Consider the following 24,745-nt stretch of genomic DNA (forward strand, 5'->3'; position numbering starts at 1 on the left):
CTAAATTAATAAATAAGTTTAAATCAGGGTTCAAATTATGAATAATTAATTTGATAAAGGATTTAAATAATTATTTAATCAATTAAATCAATAGATAATAATACAGACCTTGATTTTAAGTCCAATGGGCTTATAATCAAATGGGGAATTTCACGTGCCTAAAGCCCATGATAATTTTGACCTAGGGTTGTTAATTGACTATTATTTTATTAATTTTTTAATTAAATAAATGACCTAAATGAGTCTATAAAAGGAATGTTAAGTGAGAGTTGAAATCAGATGACAGACATTGGTTTTCTGATAGGTTTTAAATTCTCTCTAAGCATAAGTCCTTTTCTAAGCCTTATTTTTCTTTTCTCTTCTTCTCTCTGTATCTATCTCATGTGTTAAGTTCCAATTAGTTTTCTCGTCACTTATCCCTTTGTTTCCATTAACTGTTTGCTTCACATTTACTTTAGCATTTTAAGCTCGTACACTAATGTATGACTTGATTATACAGGCGACATGGATTTTGACCTCGAAAACTTGCTCAAGAGCCGCTCGGGAGCCAAGCAAAGCAAACGCCCGAGAGCGTCACCAAAAGAAGGATGACCTTCTAAGGTTCCCAAAAGGATTGAGGTGCCTCCTCCTCCCCCGAGCCCCCAAGGCCCGAGCTAAGTTGCGACCTCCGACCCCCAGGTCGAGGTTCCTGTGGAAGCTGCTCCTTCGATGCCTCCTTCCACTCAAACCCTGCAAAAGACCGCACCAGCTCTGAAGAAGCCAGTTCCCACTCTGGAGCGCTTGATGTCGATTTCGACTCACTCTGGTGAGTGTGTTATCGACAGTGCTGTGGGGACTCACGGAGCCACTCTTGGATGGAATGTTTTATCTCGAGTGGACCAAAGCTTCAGCAAATCTTGGGGCTCCTCAGTTGCAGTTCCTGATCAACTCGCGAGACTGCAATGTCCTTTACGACAAGAGTACTAAGCTCATCTCCTTGGTAATTTTTCTCTTATTCTGTTATTTTTTTGAGTTTTACTTGGAACATGTTTTGACTTAATTTGTTTGTGTATTAGGCCCTTACTGAAATTGCTCAGTTGACTTACAAGCTACACAATGAGGTTCATTCGAGCATGTCTTATGCTCGGGAGTCGAAGGATCTCTAGCTCAAGCTCACCGATGAGTTCAAAGATGCCAAGTCGAAGCTAGAGGCTGAGCTCGAAGAGAGAACTCGAGAATCAGAGAGCTCGAGGAGAAGAACTCAAGGGTTAAGGAGCTTGAAAAGCTAAACGCTAAGCTCGAGGAGGAGAAAAAGGCCACCTTCGACATAATGGAGGGTGAAAAGGCTCGCCTCCTCGAAGAATTCACGCAAAGGAATGATCGAACAGTGGACATGGCCATGTACAGATCTAGGCCAACAATGCCGATCTTGACACAAGCTTCTTGGGCACCCTGGAGGACGAGCTCTTGGCTAAGTGGCAAGCTTGGCTAGAGGCGGAGGAAGCTAAGGAGGAGGCTGAAAAGGCTAAGGGGATGCCGGATGTCGCTGAGAGGTTTGCTCCTACATTTTAGAGGCGCGATCATAGGCTGCGTCCCATTAAAATTTTTGTAATAATTTTTTATATCTATCCCTGGGGCAAAAACAATTTTCAGCTTGTATAAGAGCTATTTTTTTGTTTATCCAAACTTACATTTGATATTTTTAATTTTATTCTCGGCATTACTTTAATGTTTTTGCCCTACATTTCTTAGATCGAAATAATTTAAGCAATTTATATTAATTTTTGCCTTTATGTTTGTTTATTCATACAAACATCTGTTGGATTTGAGCTCGAGTTTCAATGCATTCATGCACAATTTGCTCAATGTATCCATATCTGATCTCGTTTTCTGTCAAGGTCGGATCTTACTTTTACCACGCACTCCAAAGTACTTAAGTGGTATGTAAGATAAGTAGTTTAGTTATATCTTTCTTTTTCTAGTCACTTGTCCTCTTCCTCGAGTAGTTCCTTGAGGTTATGAGGTCGAAACTATTGTTGCAAAATACTCCAGCCTCGATCTCGACTTAGCTCGAAGTAGGTTTATCTTTTTTCCAACTTGTGTTGATTAGTTTTAGCTGGTTTGTTCCAAACCTATTTAGGTCGTGTTTGGTTTGTAATCCATACACTTATATATTTTTAATCTTGTTATGTCCAGATCATATTAGCTCACGTATCTGGTTATATCCATACACTTATTTTTTAATAATCTGGTTACGTCCAAATTATCTTAGCTCGAGCATACACTTATAACTTCTATGTCGGGTTAATGATCCAGACATTTGCTAGTTTTCGTGTATGGTATATTTTCATGTCGGGTTAAGCATCCAGACATTTTTATTTAATGTTATTTATTTTTTAAAACTTATGGTATTATTGTTATACCACGGATGCCCCCTTAATATCCTATGAGTTTGACCATAGGTTATTAAATTAAGGGAGTTTGCAAAAAATACAACATATAAGAAGGAGAATGACTTTTGATCAAAATCGAACATTTTATTAATAAAAATTCTATAAAAATAGACATGCTTGGTTACAATGAGACATCATTCCTATACTATTGTATAGGTCATAAGGTCGTAGAGCTCACCATTCTAAGCTCATGGTATCAACTCTCCAATTAGCCTGGCCAATTTTTAGACTCCAAGTCGAATAATGGACTCGATTTGGTGAGGTCCTTCCCAATCAGGTCTGAGTACTCCAGTAGCCAGGTCCCTTGTAGCTAGAAACACACGCCTCAACACTAGTCCTCCCAATCTGAACTTTCTATCCCGAACCTTTTTATTGAAATATCGGGTAGCTCGTTGCTGATATGTCGCATTTTTCAGCTGAGCTTCATCTCGCCTTTCTTCAATAAGGTCCAGACTTACCTCGAGCTGGGATTGGTTCGAGGCTTGGTCATAAGCATGGCTTCAGATTGTGGGTATTTCAACCTCAATTGGTAACATGGCCTCGCACCCATATGCCAGGGAGAAGGGGGTATGCCCTGTCGAAGTACGAGCTGTGGTTTGATACGCCCACAAAACTTGGGTAACTGCTCGGGCCATTTTCCCTTAGCTTCTCCTAACCTCTTCTTCATAGAACTCTCGAGGTTTTTATTTACTACTTCGATTTGGCCGTTCGCTTGGGGATGAGCAACGGAGGAAAAGCTTTTTATTATTCCATTTTTTTCACAAAAATGGGTAAATAATTCACTGTCGAATTGAGTACCGTTATCTGATACTATCTTCCTTGGCATTTCGTATCGGCAGATGATGTTTTTTACCAAAAAAATCCAGGACTTTTTTCGAGGTAGTCGAGGGGCTTGACCTTGGTCCATTTTGTAAAATAATCAACCGTGACCACAACATATCTTACTCCACCTTTGCCAGTCAAAAATGAACCTATGAGATCGATTCCCCACACCGCAAATGGCCATGGGGAGGTCATCATGGTTAGCTCGGATAGTGGAGCTCATGGAATTGTAGCGAACCGCTGATATTTATCACATTTCTTGACATATTCAAATGCATCTGCTTTGACAGTTGGCTAGAAGTATCCTTGTCTTATAATTTTCTTTGATAGACTATGCCCCCCAGTGTGGACTCCACAAAACCCTTCATGAATTTCTTCTAGGATTTTCTTTGCTTTGGGTGGAGTCACACATCGGAGTAGTGGCATAGAATATCATCTTCGATAGAACCTTCCTTCCACAATAATGTATCTCGGGATTTGATACATCAATTTCCGAGCCTTGTTCCATTCTGCTGGGAGAATACCAGTTTCGAGGTAATCAACTATTGGGGTCATCTAGGTTGGTTTAGAGCCAATCATGCATACGTCTTCCTCTTCAGGCTCACAGAAACTGGGGGTCGACAGGAACTCTATTGGTACTCCATTTAGCGTGTCGGCCTCGTTGGATGTAGCGACCTTGGCTAAGGCATCCTATTTGAGTTTTGTTCTCAAGGAACCTACACTATGGCATAGAACTCAAAATGTTCGAGTGCAGCCTTAGCCTTTTCTAAAAACGCAGCCATTCTTATACCACGAGCCTGATATTCCCCTAAAATTTGGTTGACCACAAACTGCGAATCACCGTAGTAGTGTATTGCTTTGGCCTTGAGTTCCTTGGCTATTCGGAGTCCTGCCAGTAAAGCTTCGTATTCAACCTCGTTATCAGATGCTTCGAAGCTGAACCTCAAGGCGGAGTGAAATCGATTTCCTGTTGGAGTGATTAATATGATTCCTGCCCCTAGTAATCTTTTGCTGACATAGTACATTGGTTTTTGTACCTTCTTGTCTTCTTGGACGAGCACAACACTAATGGCGTGCTCAGTTGTAGTGAGATACAAGTATAAGACTTCTCCTGCGATAAGTTTTGACAAGATTGGAGGTTCCGCGAGGTGTTTCTTTAGATCTTGGAATGCGAGATCGCATTCCTCTGTCCATTCGAATTTTTTGCCTCCTCTCAAAAGGTTGAAGAATGGAAGACAGCGGTCTGTAGATTTAGAAACAAACTTACTTAATGCTGCCATCCATCCAGTTAAACTCTGGATGTCTTTGTACTTTCGAGGCGAGGGCATATCAATTAATGTCTGGATCTTGTCTGGATTAACCTCTATTCCTCACGCGTTTACTATAAAGCCCAAAAACTTTTCCGAAGATACTCCAAAAGAGCATTTTTGGAGGTTGAGTTTCATGTTGTACTCCCGTAATACGGCAAAGCATTCTTCGAGGTCGTCTACATGGTTATCGTTATGTTTAGATTTGACTAACATATCATCAACATAAACTTCCATGTTATTACCTATCTGCTCAGAGAACATTCTATTCACGAGTCTTTGGTACGTTGCTCCAGCATTTTTAAGCGCAAAAGGCATGACATTGTTACAGTACAACCCTTTATCGGTTACAAAGCTCGTATGCTCTTAGTCCGGTGCATGCATGATGATTTGGTTATATCTAGAGTAGGCGTCCATGAATGACATAAGACCATGCCCAGCTGTGGCATCTACGAGCTGGTCGATCTGAGGTAGGGGAAAACAATCCTTGGGGCACGCCTTGTTGAGGTCGAAGTAGTCGATGTAGGTTTTCCATGTTTCTGGCGATCCAATCAGGATAGAAAGCATCTCATATGAACTGATTTGCTTTTCACCTGTCGACCTCTTCCTTTAGGGCTTTCTTTGTATCATTGTCCAGGAGTCTTCGTTTTTGCTAATTCGGGGGGAAGCTCTTGTCAATATTAAGTGCATGGCTTATCACATTCGGACTTATCCCTACCATGTCTGATTGTGACCAAGCGAAAACATCCTGGTTTTTTTTAAGAAGCAAATTAATTGCTACTTCGCTTTTTTAGAAAGGTTTTTCCCCCACGTTCACAGTCTTTGGGGGATCAACTTCTTCGAGCTTGACCTCTTCGAGCTCTTCTAGCGCCTCAAGGTCAGCCATTTTCTCTATCCTGGGATCGATCTCTTCATCTATTTTGAAGATCGTCCCATCCTTATTTTGAATTATGACAAGTGTCTGTGCGCTTGTTTGTTTTTTCCCTCTAACAGAAATGCTATAGCATTCCTTCCCCACGAGCTGGTCCCCATTCAAAGTCCCGATGCCACTAGAAGTCGGGAACTTGATTGCCAAATGCCTAACAGACAAAACTACCCCCAGCCCTACTAGGGCAGGTCTCCCGAGCAGTACGTTATAGGCCAATGGAAGATCCTCTACGACGAACTCCATCATCTTGGTAATAGAGACTAGGTAATCTCCCAAGGTCACAGGGAGTTCGATGGACTCCATACAGGCAATCAATTCTCCTAAAAAGTCGTACAACGTAGTTGCACAGGCTTTTAGGTCACGAAGTGCAAGTCCCATCTATACTAAAGTGGCTTTATAGATGATATTCTACGAGCTCCCGCTATCAATTAGGACTCGGTGTACCCTCTTGTTCGTGAGTTGAAGGGTGATAACCAGGGGGTCATTATGGAAAAACTTGACATGAAATTTGTCCTCTTTAGTAAATGTTATGGGTTGAGTTTCAACCCTTTGTTGCTTCAGAGCTCTAGGTTCGGGTTCGTGGGGAGAACCGTCACCAATTTTTAACTCATTCACATATCTTTTCTGAGCATTCTTGCCCAATCCTGTGATATGGGGGCCCCCGAGATGGTTGTGAAATCTTCTCCATCAATCGAAGGGGGTCGTTCATCCTCCCGAGCTCGGGAGTTACTGTTATGGGCAGGTGGTGTTGTTGCTGCCCTCTGGCTGGTGGAAGCCTGATTGGGGTTTTGGTTTCTTAGATATTGCTCGAAATATCCCCTCGAGATCAATCCTTCGATCTCATCTTTCAATTGTTGACATTTATCAGTTGTATGCCCGATATCCCAATGGAATCTATAGTACTTACTAGAGTCTCTTTTCACCTTTTGGTTCCTCATGGGATCAAGCCGTCTAAAAGGGACCTGGTTTTCATTAGCCAGGTATATATTCTCCCGAGACTCATTGAGCTCGGTATACACTTTGTATACGGAGAAGTATCTTTCCCATTTCTTCTTCTTTCCCCCATCCGCCTCGGGGTTACTCCCTTCATTTTTCTTTCTCTTAGAAGGGTTGTCCCCGGTGGGTTTTGAAGTCTTGTGGTACGCCGATCGAGTTCAAGGCAAAGTTTACGTTTTTTGTTGTAGTTATGGGCTGAGAGGTCATATTCAATGCTGACCTCGCCTCCTCTACATTAACAAACCTCTAAGCTCTTCGATTGAGCTTAGTTAAGAACCTAACAAGTTTTATTTGCAAAACTTCCCAGAGAGGACTTCTAGGCATTACTCTGACTCAAACGACCATTAAATGACCACTATCATCGACATCTCGAGCTCGAGCAACTTCTAGGTTAAACCTTGTGAGGTACCCTTTTAGTGACTCGTTTGGTTGTTGTCGAACATTGGTTAAGGTCGAAGCCTTGGGCCTAATGCCGACCATGGCTTTAAATTGTTTCTTGAAATCTCTCGACAATTGATCCCAGGATGCAATCAAATGTCTTTTGAACTTTTCGAACCAGTTTTTGCTGGTCCCGTGAGAGTGGCTGGGAACAACATACACCTAAGCTCATAGCCCACATTGTTGGCTCGCATAATTGTGTTGAATGTACTCAGATGGCTGTAGGGGTCAGAATTTCTGTCAAATGGAAGGACATGAGGAATCCTAAACCCTTGAGGGAAGGGAGTGTGAGAGATATGCGGGGAAAACAGCTTGAGTTCTTCATCGAACTATTCATCCCTTTCTCGGCTACGCTTCTGTAAGAGCCTGAATGCTCTCTCCAACCGTTCAATCCTTTCTTGGACTGGATCTAGAGGTGGCCTGGCCTGAACCTAAGGGGGATGGTTATCGTTGATAACAACTCCAGTTCCTTATCTTGGTGCAGGATTGTAAATCGACTGCTTGCGACCATTCAGATGTTCTCGTAGATCTAGGTTCGGGGGATTATCACACCCCCAATTATGGTTTAAATGTTCTCGTAGATCCGAGTGATCTCCTCGATTCCCAACATTTCTTGGCTCCGTGTTATATATACTTACAGACCTAGTGTAATCCGAGCTTTCACTAACATGGCTCGTTGCTCGGTCATTACGAGATGGGTTTCCTGTCGGTCTCCTCGTCTTGAGAGTTTGAGACCATGAAATTTGGCTCCTCGTAGGTTGAGGAGCCCTGCGCTCTCGAGATGTTGCTTTATTTCCATGTCTACATCCAGCTCGCCTATCCCTATCTTGGTGGACAGGTCGTGGAATCCTATGCATTGGCGAGGGGTGCCTTATTGGCGATGGTGGGTACCTTATCGGAGAAGGTGGCTTCCTTCCATCGCAGGGCCTAGATGGTCCCGAGTTCGCCCGATCAGGTTCCGATATGCTCTGCATGGCACCAGGATTTGGGGTCCGAGCCACTGAGGGAGCTCAATTATTCTCCATTCCCGTTTGTGCCTCTGCAGTCGTGTTGACAACATCCTCAACCCGGTTACTCCTCTGGGGTCTCAGCGGAACAGGATGGGATGCTGGTGGCGGAGCTTGTTTCGCCCTCCTGGTGGTCGCGTTCTTACGAGGGCGCCCCCTAGGCCTACGAGGTGGGACCTGAGTGTCTCGCGGAGGCGGGGCCTAAGTGTCTCTGGGAGCCGCCTGTGCTTCAGCAGGTAGTCTGGCTAGCTCTTCATTGCGTTTTGTAGCTTCTACCAACTATTTGCACGGTTGGCCATTCTCAAGTCCCACAATTAGAACATATCTCTCGGGATTATAGTATATATCCTCGTCGGCCCTGGGAGCAGGTAGTCCCCGGGAGTTAAACGAGTCATTCATCTCGTCGGGATCGGGATCCATCATAGGCTACTTTCCAGGCCTTCGGGGGTATTCTTCTTCATCAAGAATTTCCTCCTCAGGTATATTGGGATTATTTGCAGCCATTGCTAATCTGAGAGGCTCTCTGACTAAACAGACTCACGCACTGTTTAATGGCTCTCAATGAACGCACCAAACTATTGACGATGTTCTTCGTCAACTTAAAAAGGAGAGAAATTAAACAAAAATATACCAGAGGAAATGAATAAAAAGGACGAAAAAATGATCTTTTTACGTGGTTCAAGAGTTAAAATCTGCCTAGTCCACGAGTCTATGTTATTAGCGTTTGGGAATTTTCTGAAAACTTTCAAAGAGTAGTTGCCCAGAGTTTTCTCTCAAGATATCAGTCTCTTGGTTCCTTACAAATGGAGTTTCCCTTATCTATTTATAGAGAATGTTTTAGAATTCGTTCCCACATATTTCAGGAAGATATTCTGTGAATCAGATAATATAATGCCAATTAATGCATTATTTGTTACGTGCATGATAATATCGCATAGAATGTGGGATTAATTAACATATCCCTTAAACATAGGGATTTTACAACAATAAACACGTTCACACATAATCGACTAACTCAGATACTAGGATCATTATGCCTTCAAGACTATTTGTCTATCGCGAGCTCATCATCTTACTTCGCCTACACTCCCAACAAGTAACCATTGACGAAGCTTTCACCTTCAAGCTTACACTTCTCAAGCTCGAACCATCTTGTTTGAGGACAATAGATGCATCAAGAAACTTATACAAGTGTAGAACCCTTGCTATCGTGAGTTGTGAGTCCAACTTATAAGCTCGAAGCGCCTTCAAGGTTACATACTCCTCGAGCTCTCGAAGTCCTCATTCACATTGAAATTGTCTCTAACTGGTGGATCAAATGATGGCTGTGCTTATTTTGAGCTTATACCTAACGAGCCTAGATTTCGAGATCATAATTCTCATGCTCGAAATCTGGGTGTAATATATATATATATATAGAGAGAGAGAGAGAGAGAGAGAGAGAGAGAAATGTTTAGGTAAGGACATTATTCTTGCCTTTGTCACTAGGAATATTTTTGTTTCCGACATGTGAAGATATTATAAGTCTTTTTTTTTTAAACGGTGTGCATTATAATTACAATAGACATTTTATCAGTTTTTGAGAAATTCATAATAATTTATGATGTCGAAACTAGGGTTCAAATATAGTCAGCTTCATGCATGCCTGATTATTTTTTTATACTTGTGTAAAATAAACTGTTTGAATCTTGATTTTGACACCGTAAATTATTATGAATTTTTATAAAATTGTTCTGATGTCTGCTATAATCATCATGTACACCGTTATATATATATAATTAGTTATAATTTTTTAAGTGCTGAAAATTGAAACACCCTTACGGAGCAAAAATGATGTTCCTATCTAAGAAGTTCCATATATATACATAGTACTAGCATATGTGTGCAATATAAACTTAAAATCTTTTTTTTTTTTTTTGCATATAAAAAATGTGAATAATATCTTATAAATATATATGAGATATACTTGAGCTTAATAATAATAAATGAATTACATTTAATAAACCCCTTCTTTCTATTTTTCAACTTATAACCTAAAATTATAAATGGCTCTTATTAAAGTGATTATTTTATAATCATCATTATAATTATTTATGATGTATTAAAAGTTAAAAGGTAGATATTAAAAAAGTAAATATATACATCTCTTAATACTTTTTGTAAAATTATTATTATTAATTAAAAGCAATCTTTTTACAAACCAATTGGTTAGAATAGCTGCTCGTTCATTTGTTTTTAGTGAATGCATATGTATAACTAATCAATCTTATTTGATTTTTAAGATAGTTTATCGGTCATCCAAGCAAAAGCCTATGTTCTATTGGTGAGACTCGAAGCTCAAATTCTCAACATCTAATGTGTTTTTTTATTTTATTAAAGCTTTATTGTTTAACCTTCTATGAGCATTATCAAGAAAAGAATATTGAGTGCTAATTAATATATTTTTTTTTTTTATAACTACTTTACATGAATATAATTGTAAAATATTTCCATGTGTAATACAAAAAGTTATTACTTTTAATTACAATATAATTTTATTTTGGGACTAAAAAGTAATATTTATTTAGAAATTGTTACTAATATTAATATAGTCACAATTTTTATAAACAAGTTTTTAGTGTAAACGCTCCGTGAGTTTTTTTTTTTCACTATTTGGTAATTTAGTCTTTTAATTTTTCTTTAGGCAGTCATGTTCTTATGTTTCAAAAACAATAGCAGATTAGTCTTTTTAGTTAGCTTTTTTTTTACAAAATTATAAGTTTTATGGATAATTTTGACATTATTTCTTACAAATTAAATTGCTAAACAAGTGAAACTGAGGGGGCATTTATGATAAAATCCTCTTCATATACAATGATAAAGTTTGCTATATGAGTAAAAATATAATATTTTTTTACTGTTACTTTTAGAATTTTTAGTATCAACATATTTATGATAATATTTTTTTATCAACAAAATTTTCACTTTAGTGTAGAGTGTTGCTTAGTATAGAATGTAGAATATGTTATAATACTAGTGAGGTTCCATCTCAAAACACAATTGACAATAAGTGAAGAATATCTTCAATGTGTGGGACACACTTTTATAACCTTTTTTTTTTTTTTTTTGAAGTGATGAGAGCAGCTTGCATTGAATCCTTTTGTATTTATCTCAAAAGACCAAAATAAAAGATTAGAAAGGAATATGAATCTCATACAAGTGTATATAATGGGGTATTCATGAGAGACCAAAATCCATTTCTCCCAACCCTAGCCTTCAAAACCCCAGCTCATCTCATCAATTTTCATTGTCTATCTTTGAGACACATCATTGGCCTACAAACAAGTAGTTTTGGGATTTTGTAAGCCTTATCTATGAAGGTGAAGAAATATATATATGAATGGGACCAACTCCAACAGGATATATGTGAAATTAATGGCTAGGAGTGATAAAGACTTTCCTTTCACCTATAGCTACATCCTTCTTCTCTTCATCTTTTTATATACATATATATATATATATTTCTTCATTTGATTGAAGGCTATAGCACTGATTGAGACAACAACATAAAATAGTTAAATGAAAAAAAACATCTTCTACTGTCTCTTAAGGTCCCCCACTCTGGGAATACCTACCCACCACCTACCTCTAAAGTGATCATCTTGATCCTACCTATTGCTATATAGAGTACCCTCCTTTTGGTAATTGCAAACATGTATACGTATATACTTATTTACCTCTCTCACTCACTGTCACACACACATGTGTACACTTTTATTTTGGCAACTCATCATGTCGTGTTTATACTAGCTATAGCTATATAGCATAGTAATTATTAAATTGTTGAAACAAAATTTAGAATATATATATATAAATTTATATGTATGACACTACAATACAGTCATTTGATTTGTGGTATATTAGCATCAAATTTGTTGTAGATCGATTTATTATGATTAGAGAAGTTGTTTTCTTTTCAATCACTGAAATCTTTGCCGAAAGTTCTGCAAAAGATTCTTGGTTATACAAACCAAATAAGGAGAGTGAGGAACAAGTCATAAGGTAATTATAAGCATTATTGATCACCTTATAATGAGTGCATGTTTTATCTTTATCAAAGAGGCTTTGATATGAAATTTTTAACCAAGTAATAATTAATCACATCACTGCCATTAGTGAACATTAATTCTTAACCTTAGCTAAAGCTATACAACCATGGTTCTCTACAAAATTTCAATGCAGGATTACAAACGTCACAATCATGTACGTCTTCGTTTTAAATTTCACAAAACTGGATTCATATGTGAAATGAATCCTGAAAATTAATTAACTTGTCCTACATAAAATAAGGTAGCTGTTACTTTACTCTAGTCTTGATCGAGTTGTGAAATATTCTTTAAGCTTGGAATTGTAGCAAGTCCGTCACTCTATATATATCTCTTCTGGATAAAAAAATGGAAATTTTTTTGTTTTAATTATTTGTTTTGTTAAATTTAATAGAATATTCTAAATATTTAACGTGATATATTTTTAAAATTAATTAAAAATAAATATTTATTAATTATATTAATATAAATTTAAATATTATAAAATATGATTATTTTAATAATATTTAATATAAAACTACAAATATAATAATTATATTAATATTAATATAAATTCAAATTGAAATGTTATAGAAATTCATTATTATTATACTAATAATATATAATACAAGATTACATATTTAATAATTATATTAATATAAATTTAAATGTTAAAAAATATTATTATGATAATATTATATAATCCTAATTTTTTACTAATTATATTAATATAAATTTAAATATTATAAAATATTATTATTATAATAATATTCAATACAAAATTAGACAATTAATACTTATATTAATAAAAATTTAAATATTATAAAATATCATTATAATAATATATAATACATAATCTTAATTTTTATTAAAAAAATTATCATTTATGTTTAAAAAGATTATCATATTATATATATTTACAAAAATCATAAATAATATTTTGGTTTAATTTTTCATTTAATATATTTATGTCATTATTTTATATATAATATTTTTTTTATTTATTTAAAATTTATATGAAAATTATACAAATTTAATAAAAATAATTAATATGTAAATTCTATTAATAAAATTAAACAAACGTGCTTGTATCTAGTATATAAATATATATGTTTATACAAAAATTAAAATGAGACCACGTGTGACTTTAATTAACAAGAAAAAAAATATAGAAATAGTGTAGTGATTCAATATATATTTAGGGGCCACTTTAGTGCATTCATTTTTTTTTTACTAGTCGAACCGCTTTTTGTTTTATACACCTAGCCATTTAAAATTCTAATTTTGTTTATTTTTATATATTTTATATGGCAGTGTACATTGTAATCATTTAAGACATCCTAAAAATTTTTAAGAAATTTAAAATAATTTACAATGTTGAACAAGACTCAAACAAACTGTTTGAACCTTGCTTTCGGCACTTTAAATTATTTTAAATTTCTTGAAAATTTATAAAATATCTTAAATGACTATAATATGCAACGTCATATAAAAAAATTGAAATTATTATTATTTAAGTACTGAAAATAACTGTACATATTTATCTAGATACTTATAAATAGTTCGGGTTTGAATTAATTAAGGTTGAATATATGTTAAATTGTGAAGAAAAAAAATCAACTTGTTGGGGATTAGGACCAGTGTAGTTGCTTTTACATCCAAAGCTAAACAGCAATACCCAAGCCAAAATCAATTACATAAAAAAAAGATTATACCCTCCAAGCTCTCAAGATTACAACAATACACATCCAATAAATTCTAGGTTGATTAAGCCTAAAACTACATGTAGGAACGAGATACAAGAACCATAGAGCCTAATAGAAACTAACAACAATCTCTTATTCTGTTATGCACTAGTGATGTCCACGCAGATGTAACTTGAGTCTAAGTAGTTGCAACTGAAACTGCAAACTATTGTGACCTGTCATTTGAGTAATCTTTTGATTGGTTGAGGAAAGAAGTAACAATCTTCACAATTCTCCACCTTGACTTCACATTCTGAAACATGAATCAATGGATTAGACAAACACTGCTGCCATAACTTTAGCTCTAAGGGATTTCCATTTTGACGCCAAGCAAGTTCAAGGTTGTAGTGAACTTGTTAACAGGTATGACTTTTGTCATCATATTAGTTGGATTGATCTCAATGGATATCTTCACTATGGGTATTCATAAAACCGCCCACACCGCATAAAACGCACCGCAATTTGCAGTTTGGTACCCTTCGTAGTGAGGTTGCGGTTTGCATTTTTGCCAAACTGGGTGGTGTGCTGCGATTTGCGGTTTTAAATTTTATAAATGCAGTTCAAACTGCACTGCACCGCTTCGTTATATATATATATTAACTTTTTATATATATTTTCAATTTTATAATATTTAAACTTAATACATATATATTTATATAGTATAATATACACAATATTTAAAAAATATATATAATGTTCATAGGATGCTAACACATATTCTACTTCAACCTAAATATATTTTCATTAATTAAAATATTTACTTCTGTATTACATTTTTTTTTTGTTATTAGTTTGTTGTATTTGTATTGTTTTACTAAAAATTTATTAGTTTGTTGTACGTTTAAGTGTTTTGTTAAATACTCTTTAGTTATGAGATTTATTATGAGTTTTTATTAATTATAATGTTTAAATGTTAAATTACTTGGCGATAGGTACAAACCGCACACACTGCACCGCACCGCAATTTTGTGGTGCAGTTTATGCGGTTTGATGCCTATGCGGTCTGCATCACGATTTGGAAAATTGGTCAAACCATATATGCGATGCGGTCCAAAAAATTTGGAGAAAAATCGCACCCCCGCATCGCGAAAACCCCTAATCTTCACAATCTTTACAAGTTGTTTCGAGACAAATATCTCTGAGAAAATGGATCTGAACATCTATGTGTTTCAACCTTTCATGAAACACAATATTCTTAGACAAATCTATTGCACTTTGTGAATCACAGTGTACAATCACATGATCTTGTCTAAATCCCAACTCACTCATCATCCTTTTTAACCAAATAGCTTCTTTAATTGCTTCTGTGAGAGCTATGTATTCTACTTCAGTCAAGGAGAGAGCCACAACATGTTGTAAATTAGACTTCCAGCTTACAACATTCTCTCCAACAGTGAAAACATACCTAAATAAAGATCTTCTTTTATCATGATCACTAGCAAAATGTGAGTCACAAAACCCCATAACTTCACATTCTTTTTGGTCTGACTTTGTGTACACAATCTGTAGGTTTGTAGTGCCATTCATGTACCTTAGTAACCATTTCATAGCTTTCCAATGTTCCAATATGGCTTTACTCATAAACCTACTAACCAAACCAATTCCATGTGCTAAATCTTGTCTTGTTGATACCATAGCATACATAATGCTACCAACAACATTAGCATAAGGAACTCCCTTCATCTTTTCTTCTTCAAAAGATGCTTCTTCTTCTATAAGAGACTTGAGCTTGAAGTGGGCTCCAATGGGAGTGTTGACAGATTTGGCTTCCTTTTGATCAAACATTTCAACTATCTTCATGACATATCCTTCTAGAAACGATCTCAATATGCCATCATTTCTCTCTCTATATATATCTCCATTCCCAAAACTTGACAGCTACCCCCAATTGTTTCATATCAAATTCTCGACTTAACATCCTATTGAGTCTTTCCATTTCAGATTTATGTTTACACATGCTATAAGCATGTCATCAACAAAGATTAACAAGTAGATGTAGATTCTGTCTGCGAGAGCTTTAAAGTAAACACAACTATCAAATTTTGATCTTTGAAATTTCTGCCTCAGCATAAAATCATCAAATCTGAAGTACCACTGTCTTGGTGACTGTTTCAAACCATATAGAGATATCTTCACTAAGCACAATTCTCTTCCATCCCTGGCTGTACTTTGTTGCATGTGTATTTCTTCATCAAGATTACCGTGGAGAAATGTTGTCTTAACATCAAGTTGAACTAATTCTAAACTTTGAATTGAAGTGATAGCCAATATAGCTCTTATAGAAGTGTGTTTGACAACTTGAGAAAACACTTCATGATAGTCTATCCCTTCAACTTGAGAAAAGCCTTTTTCCACCAACCTTGCCTTGAATCGAGGTAGCTAAACTCCTTCGATCCCTGGTTTTCTCTTGTAAACCCATTTTCACCCTATTACACTTTTGTTCATAGGTTTATCCCTCATAATACATGTCTCATTCTTGGATAAAGACTCCATCTCTTCTTTCATTGCCTTATTCCTTTTACTCCATTCAACACTATTATTGGCTTCCTTGTAGCAAATAGGCTCATGTAGCTCTAGTAAACCAGCTACACTAAGGGCAAAAGTAGTAATATTAACATGTGCAAATCTTTCAAGAGGCGTGATCTGTCTCCTTACTCTATCTTTAGCCAAGATATAATTTGAAGCTTGAGTATCTGCATCACTTCCAGATGCATCTCCAAGTTCATTATCTTGAGCTTCACATTGATTCTCATTTTGTGATGTATCTCTTAATTCAATCTTCATAGTATCTTTTTGCTCATCTTGTTTAGAGTTAGCTTGATCACTAAATTTCATGATAGTTTCATAAAAGTAGTGCTCATTGAATATAACATCACGACTGATAATGCATTTTTTCCCATTTATTAACCAAAGTTTATAACCATTGACACCACTTGGATAACCAAAAAACACACTTTGCATAGACTAGGATTCAACTTCTCTTGACTATATGAACATAATCTATACAACCAAAGTATTTTAGGTGATTGTAACTTGGTTCATGACCGGGCCAAACATGTTCAGGAACCTTACAATCTAATGTAAATGAATGCGACCAATTAATGAGGTAGCAAGCAGTAGCTACTGCCTCTCCCCAAAATATTTTTGGCAAACCTGAATAAGCTATCATGAATCTAACCTTATACATGATTGTTCAGTTCATTCTCTCAGCAAAACCATTTCGCTGAGGGGTGTTCCTAACAGTATGATGCCTAACAATGCCATTTTCAGTGCAATAAGAATCAATCTCAACATTACAGAATTCCGAACCATTGTCCTAAGTTTTTTAACTTTCTTCATGGTTTGATTTTCTACAATAATTTTCCACTCTCTAAGCCATTCAAAAGCCTCATCCTTAGTTCTAAGAAAATAGATCCACACTTTCCTAGAATAGTCATCAATTATAAAAAGGAAATATTGAGCTTTACCTAGAGATAATGGAACTTGAAATGAACCCCATAAATCTAAATGAATATATTCCAATATAGTTCTTTGGTTGTATGAGTTGAGCTTACAAATTTCAACCCGTGAGCTTTTTCTTTATGGTGCCATCTCTCAATTTGATCTTGGTAGAATTAATTCCTTGAATTCTGCATATGTTGTTATTTCCCATCAACACTTGCTTTGTACTTTCTTCTTTTAGATGAAAGAACCCCAATCTTTTTTCAATGACATGTGAAATGTACACCTAGAATCCATAACTCATTCATCCTTAGGATCACTTATTGACATAGTGAGAACATCAGCATCCATAGGTCCATCTATGACATGAGCTTCATCTATGTTGTCTTGCTTTTGTCCTTCATTCCTTCTCTGTGGATAGTTTCTTTTGAAGTGACATTTCTGGTTGCAAATCCAACAGGTTTTCCTTGGTTTTGACTTAGATCTTGATCTCCCCTTGCCCTTTCCATTTCTGTGGTTGTTACCATCTTTTCTTTCAGGTCTTTCTCTCACATTTATACCTTCGACTTGAGATCTTGAAGCCTTAATTTTAGCTTTCAGATCTAGTCCCTTTGAGTATGCAACACGAATCATTTTTTGCAGTGACAATGTATCTTTGCCATACTCTAAAGTGTCCATCAGGTTATCACAGGCTTTCAGAAGTAAGTTCAATAGAAAGATTGCTTGATCATCTTCTTCAATCTATACATCAATTGACTCCAAATCTGGAACTAACTTGGTGAAGTCATCTATATTATCATCAATAGACTTGGATTCTTCCATCTTGAATAGAATCTTTGTTTGAGATAGATTCGATTTGGTAAAGCCTTGGTCATGTACATATGTTCTAACTTCTTCCACATATCACGATCTGTTTCTTCTTTGATTACTTTCCTCATAACTTGATCATTCAAACTCAGAATGATCGTGTTCTTTTCCTTTTTCAGCATCTCTGCCTTGTTTTCTAGCTTAGCCATCTTACTTTCTTCTTGCAGGGCTTCTTCACATCCAAGATTACCTATATGAGCCATCATCTATGCACATGCAGGACTGAAATCATTAGTGCCAATGAATTTCTCCACCTCACACTTGGAGGTTGACAAATTGAAGAGAATTTTCTCTTGGCCAGTGAACAGATTCTCAATTGCGGAAGTACTTCGAAGTTCTTGATCTTTCTTGAAGAAATCACAGTCAAAGAAGGTGAAGAATGCAGCCACTCTAACCTGGGCTTCTGTGACAGTTTGAATCCCGTGATCCGTAAGGGGAAAGACCGGGTAAAGCTGTGCAATCCCACACCACCTGGGGAAGGTCAAGTGTGATGATTCTAAGACTGCGTAGGTATAGGACTACATAGTTGAAGAGGGCTTAAATTGATTGATGGGTACTACCTATATCAACAAGATGCATCTTCTTTTCGGTAGCCTATCACTTGAGAACTCAAAAGTTAAGCGTGCTTGACCTAGAGTAATCTCAAGATGGGTGACCTCCTGGGAAGTTTTCCCAGGAAGCGTGCGAGTAAGGATAAAGCACACTGGAAAGACTCGTGTTGGTTTGTAGGGCCAGTCGTCATTCCAGGAAGCAGCCATAGTGACGTGGGGCGTTACAGCTTCTGATACCAGTTGTCGGGGATTAGGAACAGTGTAGTGATCCTACATCCAAGGCTAGACAGCAATGCCTAAGTCAAATCCACTATATCAGAAAAGATTACACCCTCCAAGCTCTCAAGATTACAACAATACACATCCAACTTCTCTTGAAACACTCTCACAACTGAGTATTATAGTTTTTGTTATGCTAAAACTCAATAATTCTAGGTTGATCGGGCCTAAAACTGTATATATGGACGAGATACAAGAACCATGGATCCTAACAGAAACTAACAGCAACTAACAACAATCTGTTATTCTGTTATGAATTACTAATGTCCACGATGGTGCAACTAAAGTCTAAGTAGTTGCAATTGAAACCACAAACTACTTTAAGCTCTTATTTGAGTAATCTTTTGATTAGTTGAGGAAAGAAGTCACAATTTTCACACAACTATATACATATTGATATATATATATATACATGACATTAATATTCCATTAATTAATTTACTACATAAATACATATTATTAATTTATAATTAATTCTAATGGAGAGCTGGTCTACATGAAAGAGTTGTAGGTCTAGTCTCAGCTTTGGAAGTATGTTATATCTATGCTCTATATAAGGCCTATATATGTATATAGCTAGCTAGTGAGCTTTGTTGATTTTCTTTTCTTTTGGGAAATGACCAAATTCAATTCTATGCCATATAAATTATTAATCCAGAATCAGTTCAAGTATATAGGCAGTTTGAGGTCATGACTTTAAGATCAATTGATGAAACTGAACATATATATATATTTATGCAGTGGATAGAGACATTTGTTATAGTATATTCAGTCAAGTTAATATTAGAGTCCAAAAGAAAAAGAAAAAGGCTATATATATATACATTTACAAACATGCATGGCGTTTTTCTTTTCCCTGTCACAAAAACTATATATATATACTTATAGCTAGAACAAGGTACTTTCTTCATAGTAATCTCCTAGGATCGATATCTATTATTGATAAAGCTCTATACTATAACATATTATTATAGTTGAAGTCCCTCTCATAGCTAGGCAAGAACTTCCAATTGATCTCCCCTCATTAATTTACATATGTTCACCCTATGAGTCCATCAGAATACTTGTCACTTGATAAAGTATGTTTTATTAAAATTAACTAATTCGCATACTTTATAGAAGAAATAAATCATAGTGTATGAAAAAAAATGAAATTAAAGTTGGGAGTGCACCAGGAAATATATATAAGAAGTACTATACATTCAAGCTATATATATCTGTAAATAGGCAATTCTCTGTAGATATGTATATATAGTATATTATTTATTATATATATCAAATAATTTGGAGGGAAAGGAAATTCTTTTAGAGAACTGCATATAGAGAGAGAGAGAGAGAGAGAGAGAACACATGCTACTTAATTAATGATTTCTCTAGGCTTTAAACCGTTAACAAATAACTCAATTATATATATATATATAGCTCGGTTAAGATATAAAGAATATTCTTATAATATGTAATTTTGGAGCACACTATTGTAATAGTACTACTTTCTCTTCTTTGACACCAAGTACAGCATCTAATAGCAAACGAGGAGAACAGCACAGTATTATTCTATTCTAGCTAGCTAATATTACATGTAAAATACGTGTGTTCTTATGTATAAATAGTGAAGAGATAAGAATAATATTTGCTGTGTTCTTCATTGCGCTATTATTGGTATATATATTTTTTGTGTTTTTCATTGTTATATATTATATTATATTAATTATAATATGATTATTGACTTTTATAACGACCGGCCGGATCATATATTTCTTAACCAGGATCTCAATCATCAATGTACGTACTAATTAATTCATTATATAATTGTCTATGTCAGATTATGTCTGTCGAAGCAAACAAATAGCTATTAGCCTCTAGGTTCCGGAGTGATGAGTTATTATCACTATTTTACATAGGCTAGTAAATTCTCTTGATAAGCCATAGGAGATAGAGCTGGAGATATTATACATATATACATATCCATATACTTATTGATAGAAGGGAGGCCAAAAATCTATGGAAGATATGTTTCTGCTGTGTGAGGCACTCGATGGATTAATTGATTATTATCATAAGAATACAAATTAATTAAGTCAGCATGATACGATGATAAATGATATTCCCATTGACCCTATATTTATTAGTAAATTATATGTCACGCCTTTAAACTATTTTATATTTGTTAATATATATATAAGCTGAAAATAACTATAAGGTTGCAACATTAGAATGCCCCATTTTATTATTAATATATATATATATATTTACAAATATGCTAATATATATATATAAGTTGTCTAATATGAAGCAAAAAAAAAAGTAGGGTGGAATGAAGAATGGAAGACATCCTCACAACCTGATATTATTATTATTAGATGCAGTGTCATAGTCACTCTTTTTTAGTGTACCTCCCATTTATTACCTTTGTCTTTTGCCTCCATTCCCTCTCCATCCACTAAATGCTCTTTGATTTTCTCCTTCTCCTCATTACCTTTTTGCCACTGAACTTTGCAGCTCTCTCTCTCTCTCCCTCTCTCTCTCCCTTCTTATTAACTTAGGCTCTCTCTCTCTCTCCCCCTTCTTATTAACTTAGGGTTCCCTCTTTTAGAGATCACCTCCTGTACAAATCTGTTATATATGCTCCGACCTTTTGATCATTATTAATTGGCCAAGAGAGGTCAGTTTCATCATAATATTGGAAGGAATTACAAAGTATATAAGAGAGCAAGCTCTTAAATTAAATTGAGAGCTGATCTCACAAGGGGAAAAGGAAAGTACCCTTTTTTTTATCTATTCATTTGATCAAAGAAACCTATCTGGATCACAATCAGGTAAATATATATATATATATCTACACACTTATGGTGTAGCTTAAATTTGTTACTTCTTTGTTGTATATATTTTGTTGCTATATTTGGAAATATATAACTATGTATTTTAAGCTAATTATGTTTACAAAAGTTACTGGATCTTTATTTCAGGTATATATACCAGGCAGCTCTATCCCCTTGACAAATATATTATGTTCATATTAATTAAGAAGAATATATATATACAAATATATTTATGTATGTATATATAAAACAAGGCTTTTTCACCATGAACATAATTTTTCGAAGCTTGCTTGTTAATTATGAACATAATTAGAATGTTAATACTTTGCAATTAACTGCCATCAGATCTCTTGTTTAACCAAGTAATTTGAGAAGAATATATAATGGAAGAAGAAAGGTAGCAAAGCGAGTCTAACTAAAACTAGCTAATTAGACCTCTATTATGTGTGTTTATATATACATATGTATGTATTACTAGCTGGCTATAGTATAATAAGTGTGTGATGATGCTTATAATCTTTGAAATTATGTCTAATTAATTAAAAGAGAGATGGTATAAAATAGACTAATATAAAAAGAAAGGTATGAGAGGGATCAGAGAGATGTTATATAGTGCTCGATCTTAGAAGACTACATATAATTCGATTAAAATGAAGAGGTATTTATAAATATATGTGCTATAATTAATATTAATTATCTGATCATATATTTATATATATATATATATCTTGTAATTAACCCTAGTACTCAGCAACGAATTTTTCAAATATGACTTGTTATATATCTAGGAGAAGAGGAGGTAAAGAGAGATTTTATATCATCATAATAAAATTCTTAATTAGCTAGAACAATTTTTAATTAACAATAGACTCTCTCTCGCCATGTAAGTTTTCTTAACTTAATTATTTACATGATATGATGATGATGATGATAACATATGATGGTATATATATTTATATATAGGTGCATATATATAATAATTAGTACCCCAAGTCCAAGAGATAGAAAATGGCATCATCGAGCTCCTACAATTCGCCATGCGCAGCTTGCAAGTTCTTGAGGAGGAAATGCATGCCTGGGTGCATTTTCGCGCCGTACTTCCCACCTGAGGAACCTCAAAAGTTCTCCAATGTCCACAAGATCTTCGGCGCGAGCAACGTGACCAAGCTCCTCAACGAGCTCCCTTCTCACCAGCGAGAGGATGCCGTGAACTCTCTGGCCTACGAAGCCGAGGCCCGAGTCAGAGACCCTGTCTATGGCTGTGTTGGAGCCATCTCCTTCCTTCAAAGACAGGTCCAAAGGCTGCAAAAGGAGCTTGATGCAGCCAACGCTGACCTTATCCGCTTCGCCTGCAGCGAGATCCCGCCGCCTTCCGATCATCATTTGGCTCCACCGCCGCCGTTACTTCATCATTCAATGATGGCTCCGCCAAGGCAAGGAGGAGGAGGAGGAGATCAGTTCTATCATCAGCCAACTGGTGGTGGTGGTGGTGGCTTTTCTCTTCCTTATACTTCTTCTCTCTCATGGAGTGACAACCCTTCTGGGAATATCAATGAAGGAGAAGGTGGAGAAGGACACCTTTGAAACTTTGATGAGAGATCAAAAACGATCGATCTCAAAAGATGAAAAAGGTATAATAATCAAATCCCATCTAGGGTTTTCTCTATATATAATTATTTGGAGTTAAAATGGTACTATATCTTTATTATAACTAGTATTTTGGAATTGATAGAGGTTATATAAATCTAGTATAGCCTCACGTGATGAGTCGTTTCTTATATATTTTGTTTTTTCATCAAGCTAGTCTATATATATATATATTAGTTATTGTTTTTGGTGGGTTTTAGTTATATTAGTATGCTAAAACCATGTATTGTGTGGGCTTATTTTTGGGATCATATAAATATATCTTATAAATATATATAGATATATTTATATAGTGACCTAATTAATAAAGGCTGTACTCTTGATCAGTATAGCTATCTAGCTATATATATAGTATATAGTAAGTAATGGGATCTGTTTTTTATTGTGTGTAATTAGTGCAACTCTGATCAAGGCATTCGCATGCGGAGGAGTTGACATTCTGTCCACATTGGTTTTATGGTTCTGAAGAATAAATGAAATAAAACTATAGTACTATTTCTTAATAAAGAGGATTCTTGAGCCTAACTCTAGGGCTTTACTCTTCTTTTAGACCTATATATATTTTATGCTCTCACCTTTCACACCTTTGAATTCCCCTTTGGTTGATCTTGAGGACCACCTTGTGATTTTTTCTCTGCAGAATATTTATGCTAATTAATTTCTTTTTGTTGGTCAATTAATTAGTTGAATTTCATTTACCACTTTTGTTTTATACATTAAACTGATAAAGTAGTGATCATATATTTCTATGCACTGTATAAAACATGTATTATATATACTGCAGGCCTCTTTTTGTGTCTGAGTTTCAAATTAACTATGTTATATCACTGCTAGTTATGTCTATTATATCCATAGTACAAAAAATTAAAAGGTAAATTAGAATGAAGAAGTGGAACTTTAAATTAACTAAAAACATATATATTTATAAACTACAGTTTTGAACTTTTGATCAGTGTGAACATCCTTTTTTTTTTTTCTGGTGGATGTACGAACAACTCACATTGTTTGAACACTATAGTTGGCCTCTTATATATCATAGCGTGTGTGTGTGTGAGTATATATAATATATATTTTTAGCTGAGAATATCAACTCAAATTTGTTTATGTGAAACTCAATTCAACCTCTCATTTATAGTACGAGATATCCGAAACAGTACTCAATCACAGTTGTTTTCTCTTTTATCAGATTGGATTCACCAAAAGTTTTTTTATTTTCTCCCATGTAATAATATATATCATCACTGGTCATCAGCTTTTCCTTCCCCAAGTTAAGCCCTTTCATGATCATCAACACCACTGTCCATTATCTGACCAACACTTACACCAGACAAAACAGTAAAACCTTAGACAAAAGTCTTCCAACAGTGAACCCAGGTCCCCCTATTTCTTTTTCTCTCTCTAT

At 35.3% G+C, this 24,745-nt stretch overlaps 1 protein-coding gene across 2 annotated transcripts; it reads left to right on the top strand.

The window, feature by feature from the left end:
• Positions 1 to 21,203: 21,203 nt before the first annotated feature.
• On the top strand, positions 21,204 to 24,035 carry LOC133830256 (protein LATERAL ORGAN BOUNDARIES-like). 2 transcript variants are annotated; one of them, XM_062260190.1, is made up of 3 exons: positions 21,204 to 21,693; positions 22,660 to 23,327; positions 23,740 to 24,035. In XM_062260190.1, the coding sequence occupies exon 2, from the start codon at positions 22,705 to 22,707 to the stop codon at positions 23,278 to 23,280; it is 576 nt and encodes a 191-aa protein (XP_062116174.1). In that variant the 5' UTR covers positions 21,204 to 21,693; positions 22,660 to 22,704; the 3' UTR covers positions 23,281 to 23,327; positions 23,740 to 24,035. The 2 variants fall into 2 exon arrangements, with proteins under 2 accessions (XP_062116174.1, XP_062116173.1); XM_062260189.1 differs by having other exon boundaries at positions 22,660 to 24,035.
• Positions 24,036 to 24,745: the final 710 nt, after the last annotated feature.

This window comes from Humulus lupulus, chromosome 4 (assembly GCF_963169125.1).
Source record: "Humulus lupulus chromosome 4, drHumLupu1.1, whole genome shotgun sequence".
Taxonomy (NCBI): domain Eukaryota; kingdom Viridiplantae; phylum Streptophyta; class Magnoliopsida; order Rosales; family Cannabaceae; genus Humulus; species Humulus lupulus.

Bases quoted from the DNA above. Each gene is read 5' to 3' on its own strand.
- LOC133830256 (XM_062260189.1), top strand. From the start codon at position 22,705: ATGGCATCATCGAGCTCCTACAATTCGCCATGCGCAGCTTGCAAGTTC.